General features: G+C 39.9%; 1 protein-coding gene across 2 annotated transcripts; it reads left to right on the plus strand.

Annotated features, from left to right (window-relative positions):
- The first annotated feature begins 1493 nt into the window (after nt 1-1493).
- On the plus strand, nt 1494-9641 carry caly (calcyon neuron-specific vesicular protein). 2 transcript variants are annotated; one of them, XM_046047847.1, is made up of 5 exons: nt 1494-1574; nt 4523-4685; nt 5287-5406; nt 6505-6618; nt 9080-9641. In XM_046047847.1, exons 2-5 carry the CDS (start codon nt 4557-4559, stop codon nt 9278-9280), a joined length of 564 nt encoding a protein of 187 aa, XP_045903803.1. In that variant the 5' UTR covers nt 1494-1574; nt 4523-4556; the 3' UTR covers nt 9281-9641. The 2 variants fall into 2 exon arrangements, with proteins under 2 accessions (XP_045903803.1, XP_045903804.1); XM_046047848.1 differs by having other exon boundaries at nt 9083-9641.
- The last annotated feature ends 812 nt before the right edge of the window (nt 9642-10453 follow it).

The following is a 10453-nucleotide window of genomic DNA, read 5'->3' on the forward strand; positions in this document are numbered from 1 at the left end:
TGCTAAATAGGTCAGGCTGAAATACAGGTAAATGTGTATAAAATAATACACAAAACATCAACAATGTTTACATTGGATTTGTAGGGATCACCATTAGAAACTCACGGCAGCTTGTGTGTGAAATTTTAAAAAATAGTTATCCCCCAGTGTAATACTACTCCATTACAAGTGAAAGTACTCAATTCAAAATGCTAGAAAGTACAGATGTATAGCCAGCAAAATTAACTTAAAAGTATTATGCAGAATGGCCCCTTTTACACAATTATATTATATTATTGACTCATGAATATCAATAATCATAATTTTAATGTTAATGTTAACTAATTTATATACTGTGGCAAGTTCAAATGTATTTATATATTAATTATATGTTCTGTAGCTATACATTCTTAATCTGTACAAGACTTTCCTCCCCCTATAAGCAGCATTTATGCAGTAATTAATTTTTCATAACACACTATAATGGAATTGTGAGCAAATATGGGTTCATAAATGTATTTATCAACAACTAGAACTCCACCTGTGGGCACCCCTAAGTGGAGGCTGTTTTGTAAACAGATAACAAGTGCCAATATAATAAACACAGCTGTGATTATAAAAAATAAGTCTTTGTATGAGAAGTTACAATTATTGACAAGTACTGCACATTAATAAACACTGTAAAATGTCCTCATATCTGCAACAACATTATAGTGTGTTATATAGGCTAACCCATTTATTACATGTTTATATATTGATTATAAATGTTAAACCGGGGGACTAGCTGTCAAATACATTAATAGTGTAGTGCAACGCACAAAAATTGTAGTGGAGAATTAGTAAGAGTAAGTGAAAACACTAAGTCAAGTAGAAGTAGGCCTACTCAAAACTGCACTTAAGTCACACTTACACACACGTGTGAAACTGTCCTCCAGTGTGGAAAAATGTTCTAACTGGAATTTAAGGAACAGAGAAATGTAGAGGGTTCAAAGGGTTAGCTCAGTTTGAACTTTACACCTAATATAAGTAAGAAAATAGTATACATATCCCCAAATAGCCTAAATCTAAGGAGCCTACAGAATAAGTGGTTGCATGTGTTGCAAGTGTCAGTGTTAGTTATGGCGGACCCTGCACGAGCCATTTACATAATAGTATCCTACTTGTTGATTTGTAAAATATTCTAATTGCGGTCTTGGTTTGCATAAGTCATGTGTTTCCATTTGAAAGCGCGCTTTCACTTGCAGCTATCAGGCTACTACAATTCAGACTCTTTGTATGTTTTCCGCTCAAAGACAAACCCAGCACTTTAGGCCCATGTCTTACCGCACTGGCGACAAACACTCAGATAAACCAAGATATGACGAAACGCAATTTCCTGATCAATCACCACAATCCCCGCGAGCCGCGCGGGGATGCGCATTCACGCCGCGCTGCCAGTTTCGTCCGGTGGACTGAGCAACTCCAGGCTGAATTACATGCGCAGTGCTGCCGTGAATCACACATCACCACGGAAACCGGCGTTCACACCAAGTCCCCGACAGCATCAGCGGGGTCCGATCCCATCCACAGGCGGCAGAGGAGCACAGAAACCCACAGTAAGTTTATCTTCTCTTCTCCACATTCACGTTTCTGAGGGTTCAGCTGTTCTACGTATGTATCTACGTATGATGTGTTTGCGGTTGAAGCGAGGCTGTGCCGCTGCGGAACATCTCGCTATTTCTTCACATGAGGTGAAGTGATTCTAGTGCAGGTAATTCATTAACTCATTAATGTGCTTTAGGGAATTAATCGACACACATCGCATATATATACGGGTGTTATATGGGAGTGTATGACAGGCTGAATTGCGTTGTAATTTTGCGCCACATTACACGAAAGGCTACAATTAAATACGCATCTACTGATTGTCCCTATGGCTTTAGGCTACATTAAATAAATCAGCAACTCATTAAAACAAGTCTGATCATGTAGAACGTGCAGTGTGAGATTTAGTATGCAAACACGCTCTTCTTAATACTTAATGCAGATCTATCATTAGATTATAATTGTTTTTATCATCCTTCTATCTAGCCTACTTCATGTGCGGCTGTCATATCTCTGTTCTCTGAGTCCTGGTTACACAGTCTGTATATCTTGTCGCAGCAGTCTTCAATGCAGCAAGTTCGGATATGCATGACCAGTGAACCCTGAAGAACTTGAGAGCGGCACAAGCATAAACAGCCCACTCATACCTATTCATAACACAGCATGTCTTCACCTTTAGAAAGCTGAATCCTCCCTGTCCTGTAGGCAGATAAATGTCCAATTGTGATGATGAATTATAATCATGCCATAAGTCTGATATTAACATTATTTTACAGTGGATAAAAATGTGCATTTAAAAGATGTCATTTTGCTGGATGGCTTCCTGTTAGAGTGTGGGAACACAGAGTGTTTGACAGCAACACCAAGGCTCATTTGTGAATCACAGATCCAGGATGATTCATAGTACCCACACTTCACTCCAACTGTGGGGAGGGAAAATGGTGGTGAGCACAGATGACCACATAGCCACCCACTCACCAGGGACCCCAAGGACTACGTACAGTAGTCTTGAGTAATATACAAATTCAAGGTCCTGTTTTTTTCACTTGACAAAAGCTGCTCTTTAGCAGCTTGAAATGAGAATAATAGGAAAAGATTCTGCATCAGAAGACATGTCTTCACTGGTACCCTTGATTTGTTGGGTTGGTCTGCTGGAAATCTAATTCCATTATCCAGACTGAATTTGGTTTTTGGTTTTAATATCTAAAAATCATCATATTATTAATGACAATGTATAGGCTACTTCTTACAGATCATGTATTCACAATGGATGTGTCGGCAGCCTTAGTTATTGAGCCTGTATTTATTTATCAAAAACGCATTTACTGTGCATCAGGGATTTGTCCTGCAGCATACAAACTGTAGCTCCTTGCCTCCTGCTGTGTGTATCATCATTGTGAGTCACTGGCATCAGTGGGGCTTGTGGGGTCCTTGGCTGAGGAAGGAGTTGTGTTGCACTGTGTGAACGAGACAAGTGGCTTCCCACCTTTTCCCTCCACATTTAGATGATCATTTGATCAAGGAGAGAAAATAGAATTTTTTCAGAGCAGAGAGGTGTTCAGCGCCGCGTTAGATTCACACATTGATTGTAAACATTAAAGATAAGAGTTTGGAGGGAGAGATGGAGCTGAGATGTACGAGATTAATCACACGCAGTGGTTATGAAACATGTTTACTCTAGATGGTTGGACTGAGTAAACAGGAGGAAGACAGGCTTCTCTGTGAGTATAGTTGCAAATGCAGATCTGACGTCATTTAAATATGCCCACACTTTAAGCCACATAATAATTCCATTTAGTCTACCATAACCTCATTAAATGAATCAGTTTGACATTTTGGTAATATACTTATTTGCTTTCTTTCTGAGAGTGAGATGAAGATTGATATAATTCTCATATCTGTAGGTACAGTATGAAGCTGCGAGCAGCTGGTTAGCTTAGCTTAGCATAAAGACTGAAAGCAGGAGGAAACAGCTAGCCTATAGCTCTATCAAAACAATATTGTCCTACTTTAAGCTCACTAGATAACACGTTATATTTGTTTAATCATACCATACAATAATCATAAGTGTAAAAACCACATGTTGTGGTTTTTACTGGATGTGCTGGACTATGTCTTTCCTCCGAGCAGTTGCCAGGCCACCAGCAGAGGCTTTAGGAAGTCACTGCTCCCAGCCAAGAAATTATCTGGCACATAACCTTCTGTTAAACAGTACAATTGTTCCACTTCAGTTTTTATAAGGATATGGATACACTGACAATTTATGTTGTCCTTTTATGTATTTATAGTGTTTTATTTGATTTAACACGCTAACAAGACTAAGAGCCTACAGCCATACTTGCAGCTCTGTGAGGCTGTAGCCTGCTTAAGCACAGCAGTGCTTGAACTAAAAGCTAACTTTGGCATGCTAACATGCTCACAATGACAACGCTAACATGCGGATGTTCAGTAAGTATAATGTTTACCATGTTCATCATCTTAGTTTAGTGTATTAGCATGCTAACATTTGTTAATTAACACTAAACACATCTAAGACTGCTGAGACTGATGGGAATGTCATTAGTTTTGCAGGTAGTTGGTCATAAACCAGTGTTAGGCAAATAACAATTATGACATGATATAGTGACCTAGTTGTTACGACATTAAAACAAGAGAAATGTTAACCTCATGGTGTTGCTAGAAGAACAGTTGTTAAGATATTTCAGTGGTGGACCAACAGACGTTGCATCTCAACTTATTTTTTGCAGTATCAGAAATATTTCTTCATTTTGTTCTTCTTTTCTTGTAGACTTTATAACTCTTACCCTGTCCTGTTTTTCCTTTTTCATCACTTTCGTCATCTTTTCCACTTTCTTTCGTGTCCTGGCAGGAACTTCAATTTGAGCAGCCCTGTCACATTTAGTTACAAAGCACACAGTCTGAGTCACTCTGACCGGAGCTGTCTCTCTCTGCTCTCCAGATCTGTCCAGGCATTTTCAGGCAGCCGAACAGCCATGGTGAAGCTGGGCAGCAATCTGTCTGATAAGCTAGAGAAGCAGCCGTCTGCGGACGACGGCTTTGATAACATCCCCCTGATCACACCCCTGGAGGTCAACCAGCTCCAGCAGCCATTCGCAGACAAGGTAAGTACGGTCTATTAGGTCTGTGTTTGTGAGTTTTTCTTCTGCACACAGAACACAACAAACCATGCATTATAGCATTACAGAAATAGCCAGCAGATTACGACTCACTGCAAAACATGCCTGGAAAAATACCATTAATACACTTACCTTGCAAGAATAAGCCCCTACATTGAGACTGCTGTATTTACCTTCCCTTACCTACTGTCCCAGGTTAAACCCTTGGCTTCAGCCCACGCACTGAAAGCACTTTTTTGAATGCATAATGCAGGAAGAAAGCCCACAAAGTCATATTTTGGTTGGATGAGCAGCAGCACAGGATGTTCCACAAGCTGATTAGATGTTGCTCAAACATAAAAAGCACTCTGTAGCTCCCAAATGTGTTTTAAGGCCTCGATTAAAACTGGCGGCTTTTGCAAATGATGCATGTGTATTCTTAGACGTGCAAAATAGTATTTTCAGTGCATACAGCATCACTGAATCTGTGCTGAAAACTGGGGACAACATCATCCATCAACCATAATGTAAAACAAATAACAGCTAATTAGGAGTTTTCTGTTTTTTCCCGAAGAGTCACAGTGGCGGTGCATTATTTCTGCTGCAGGTCATTGTGAAGACGTCAACACAATATCAGCTGCAGCAGACGAAGAAGAACAAGCTGTTTGGGCCCAATATCAAGAAGCTGAATATCAACTTCTACAGGGATGTGTCAGATAAAGCCAAGGTACAGCAACAACCTGATGTCTGGAATCTGCTTAAGTTTTGATTAAAAGATAAGTCTGGAGATATAGTATCGTTTTCTTATTGTCAATAAATCTTGTGAAAAGACCAAAACCAACAATGGATTGATCACACTTGCCAGTATGGACTGTATATCCAAAGTCTAATACAGTTTATTCCTCTGTGCTGCAGAGGTCCATTGTTGTCCAAAAACTATGAAATTCCAACTAAAATCACATTTAGTTATCCCTTGTTGTAGTCTAAAATAATCACACACAAAAAATAAATAACTGAAATTATCACAGCATATTTTAAATGTATTGTTAATAGCTTTGGATTATTTAAAGGAAGAAAAATGGTATTTGGGGAAATATCAGAAAGTTTCTTTTTGTCTCAGCGGATTAGAGGGGCGTGTTGTGTCTGTGTTTGATTGACAGCAGCAGGCAGGCTGCCAGAGTGTCAGCGTTAGACCCATAGACTGTATAAAACAGTTAGACTGTAGTGAACAAGAGACAAAGTAAACAAAATTACCGCTGTAGCCTACGGCTCATGGGCAGATAGCATATTGTTAGTGGTTGCTTGTGCAAGTTAAGGTGCAGGACAAGATGAGTGTTCATGTTTGCAAGTTAGATAAGAATGAGACTTTAGCAGAATGCTAACGTGGTTGTTGTCCAGAGTCTGTGGTTCTTGTCGTGTTGTGTAGCAGGCTGCTGTCTGGCTCACTGTCACCATATGCTCATGGTGGTGCTTTGTGCAAGATTTGATAGGCTGTATCAAAATAAGTTCTCACCCCGGAATAGTTTTCCTCACAATCAAGAAACCGCAAAATATAAAATATTAAAAATTTTCACTTTTGGTTTCAGATTTGTTTTCTAAGGAGAACGCAGGACACAAGTGATTTACAGAGCAGATATGTGCTGTAGCAGACACAAATAATCAATTTAATTTCAGTTGAACACAACAATGAGCCAAACCACTGCACTCGATGATATGTTCCTGCATTACCATGATAACTGTAGTTTATCTTGCATAAATGAAATTTCCACCCTTGTCCTTAAAGTACTGATAACACTTGTTTGTGTGTGTGTGTGTTGATGCTCAGATCACAGGTCTGATCCTCATCAGTTTGGCCTTCCTGACCAGCCTGCTCCTTCTGCTTATGTACAAAGCCATGTGGTATGACCAACTTACCTGCCCAGAGGGTTTCATCCTGAAGGTAAGCAGCGTATACACACGTGCACACATAGCTCACCTACACAGTCCATGCAAAAGAAACGCTGCTTAGCATATGTTAAGCCATTATGTCATTTAGCAGTCTTTTTATTTCATGTTCACTGTCCGTGCAAAAAACTAAAAGTGTGCATTAACACACGTCGTCTCTTGTGCACATGTCCCCACACACACACACACACACACACACACATACACACACACACACACACACACACACACACACAGAAAGAAAGAAAGAAAGAAAGAAAGAAAGAAAGACATCTAAATATCTTAGCCATCACTTTCCTGCAGTGCAGCAGAGAACAACAGAAGCAGCTCATGTTAGAGTTTAGTCTGGATATCACAGACTTCTTATTGCATTCTTCCGACCAAAGTAGTCCAGTGACACCCACCTGAAATGTACTTACACATCCTACAATGCAACTGGTGATTTGTTTCCCGGCACACCCTGACATCAGTCACTTCAGGAGGATTCTCTGAAAACTTGAGCTGGAAACCCAAACTCATTATCTCCTGACGACACCTTGGAGGCATCGTGTAGCAAGCCGGCGCTGTCACGCCTGTTAGTTAAAGAGCCTGTTTCGCAGAAGAACATGAGAGAGTGGGAGAGTCAGAGAGAGTGGGAAAAGGAGGGTGAGGGAGCGATAGAGCTTTCTGGTCAGGCAGAGACTGGGATGCCCGCCTGTGTATCGAAGGGGTCTTTAATTAGGGCTGAGCGTGACTAAACTGTGATTAAAGGCTTAACAGTGAGGGGGGAAGCAAGGAAGGGAAGGGAGGAGGTGGGAAGGGGATGGCTTCCGGCAAGGCTTTTGAAGTTTTTGCTGGTTACAGTTGCGTTCAGCATTTTTTCCTGCTAACACGTTGTTGGAGACATTAAAAGAGGAGTAAGAATGGAGGGAGGCGTAGTCACTGCTGTGCTTTTGAGAGGTTTGACTGTGAGGGAAGGTCAGGTAGTGGATCCTCCGAAGGGAAACACCCGCGAGGTCAACACAACTTAGTGGGCTCTTTCTAAAACTTAACATTAACAGGATGGACGTTTGTTTGATTTAATTCTCCCACAGCGTCACTCTCCTCAAAAGCAAGTAAATGTGGGCTCCTAAATGGACTTCTCTGGTCACAGCTGAGAATGGTAGCTGTGGTGTATTAGTACTGTAAATCTTTAACTATGTCTGCGCACTAGGATAAACAAAAGACACTTTTGGAGGAACTTAAATGTCTGTGACCTGAAACGTTCTATAACATTAACCTTCAAGAGTTCTTCTTTGCATTTGAATTGCGCTGAAAAAACAGGAATGCTTCTGGAAATACAAGCCAGTCAGTGGGCCGAAACTGCGTCCATTGCATCAGATCGCCTTGTTGTTTATACTTTGCTGTGGTTTGTGGTCCTTGATTTTCTACAATCTTGTTCAATCTTGTACAAAATTGTCTTTCACTGTGATGCATCCCAAAGCTTTCCAACCCTTGCATTATCCTCTGATACAACTTTTTACATTTGAGCCCGGAAGTTCATTCTTGGCCTTTGAAAATGGTATATGACAATGAGCCAATTCCAACCACTGATGAATGCTGTGAGGTATTGTTGAACAGAAAAAAACTAGTAGGTGGACTATTTTGTCTAATTTATTTGTTGTAACTGATTCTACTTCCCTTTTTCTGAGCTTGAACATCAGCTTCCAACATATTAATAATTCCAGTGATTTTGTCAGTTAAAGTAACAGTTGCTGTTGTTGCTAACACAGTAGTACATTGTGGTTATTATTTTGTATTTGTTGTAAAAGTCCTTGTTGTGACTAGCACCACCTGAAGTACTTGAATGTAATATCTGTACATGAGCGGGGCTAAAATTTATTTTTAGGAACTTCTTCCCAGAGTGCGCTAAAACAAGCCGAACCTGCGACAATCTCTACTTGTTACATTACATTTCAGTAAGTCCCTATCATGAAAAAGTGACACCAGAAAGCCACACAGCAGCAAATAATATCAAGGTGAAATGTACAGAAGAAGAATCTAATTTATGGAATAATTTTAAATCACTTTGACATTTATACTCCAAGACTCTGTTAAGTGTTTACCAGAATACAATATAGCATTACTGTATGCAGATAACTCTATGAAAGCTATTAATATGCATCATTAACATACCTCTCTCTTCTCTAGAGCTTCAATTAAGCTATGTCAAAATATTTGATGGAAGGTCCAAATTAATATAAATATATTATAATTAAAGAAATAACTGAATGCATTCAGCTCGATGGCTTGTACTTCCATACTGTGTCCCAGACGAATTTGTTAATCATCATCAATAATAAAGTTCATAAATACGTTTAAAGAACATGTCTGCTGTGAACCACGTAGATGGCCTCTCTTCTTTGTTGTTAATGTCGTAGCAGTTTGTCACCTAAATTGAAACAAACTAATGTATTTTTGTCTTCCTGTTGTAACAGCAGAAGCACTGCACCCCGGCAGCACTGGAGATGTACTACACAGAGCAGCAGCACCAGGAGCGAGATGTGCACAGTGGCACGGAAAGCTTCGTGACTGAGCTGCCACCGCCATGGTTACAAGTCATCAGCGCTTTGAAGGAGGCAGAGGAGGCCAAACAAGGCAGCGAGCCACTGAAAGGAGTGCTGGAGGGAGGGGAGTGAAGGTGCTGATGGAAGCGCAGGTGTTAGAGGAGGAAATGATAATCGGAGGGTAGCGTAGGTTATTTTTGGACTTTGTGTGTGTGTTCAGGAATTGTTTTTTCTTCCCTCGTGCAGTCCATTGAATCACTTGTTTAAACTGGTGCTCTTAAACCTTAAAGGTGTCTATCTACTGAAAATTGAAATCAGCAATGTAAACTACACCTTTACTCATCTTCAATACAGTTATATTCTGTTCATAGTTAATACAAACTAAAACCCAGCTGTGGCAGTGTGTGAGTAAGGATGTGTTGTTTGTGTGTGTGTGGTGAGTTGTTGTGGTTAGAAGCAGGAATGTTATTAAAGTGTTGGAGAATGTGCCTGACTTTTACAGTGTTACTGAGTCGTGACTAAACTCATCTGCATTTTGTGTGTGTGTAAACTCTAAGGTAAGTGCTGTACGCTGTCAATGCTCATGTACTGGATGCATCTTAGCATTCATGTGCTCTGTGCGTGTGTGTGTGCATATGTGTGTTGGAAAGTTGGAGGTGAGCAAAAGAAGCAAGATCTCCGAGTGAGAAGTGAAGATAACAAGTTTTATTTAATGAGATTAGAGTTTCTCCTCATCACTCTCTCTTGTTATCTTGCCATCTATTCATTTAGTTTCAGACAGGAATGTACGAAATCATCAGTGAATGGGCTCACAGTTTAACCATTACGGCAAGAAACTGTGATTGACCATGTTAAGTATGAAGCCGAAATGAGTTGATTCCACATCTTATTATCTCGCGTGTGTTTTTTATGTCAAGTATTACACAACCACAAGTACGCTGGCTGTTTAAAAACGGACTCACGCAGCAGCTTTGTAAAGTATCACACTACAAAAACTACAGTCTCTGAAAATGAGTTTTTGTCTCTCTCGTTGTGGGCTATAATTAATATACACAATAAACCCAGTTTAAATTAAATCTATAACACAATAAGGTGTGCAACAACAAGTAAATGGGCCTGAAAATGTTCCGAAGCCACAGGACAACTCCTCCTTTGAACTCTTGTTATGTTATAACAATATAAACTGTTTACTGTAATTATGGATACAACTTGAGAGCTCTTATTACTACAAAACATTTACATTTTAATAATGGTGTGTGTTCATGTATGTCAGCTTACTGTAAAACTGATGCTCTATCTGAGTTT

The sequence above is a fragment of the Micropterus dolomieu genome, linkage group LG04, assembly GCF_021292245.1.
Source record: "Micropterus dolomieu isolate WLL.071019.BEF.003 ecotype Adirondacks linkage group LG04, ASM2129224v1, whole genome shotgun sequence".
NCBI lineage: Eukaryota > Metazoa > Chordata > Actinopteri > Centrarchiformes > Centrarchidae > Micropterus > Micropterus dolomieu.

Excerpts from the sequence above, each read along its gene's own strand:
- caly (XM_046047847.1), top strand. The coding sequence starts at position 4,557 with ATGGTGAAGCTGGGCAGCAATCTGTCTGATAAGCTAGAGAAGCAGCCG. Across the intron at positions 5,407-6,504 it reads ATGTGTCAGATAAAGCCAAG|ATCACAGGTCTGATCCTCAT; the intron begins GTACAGCAACAA and ends GTTGATGCTCAG. Across the intron at positions 6,619-9,079 it reads CAGAGGGTTTCATCCTGAAG|CAGAAGCACTGCACCCCGGC; the intron begins GTAAGCAGCGTA and ends CTGTTGTAACAG.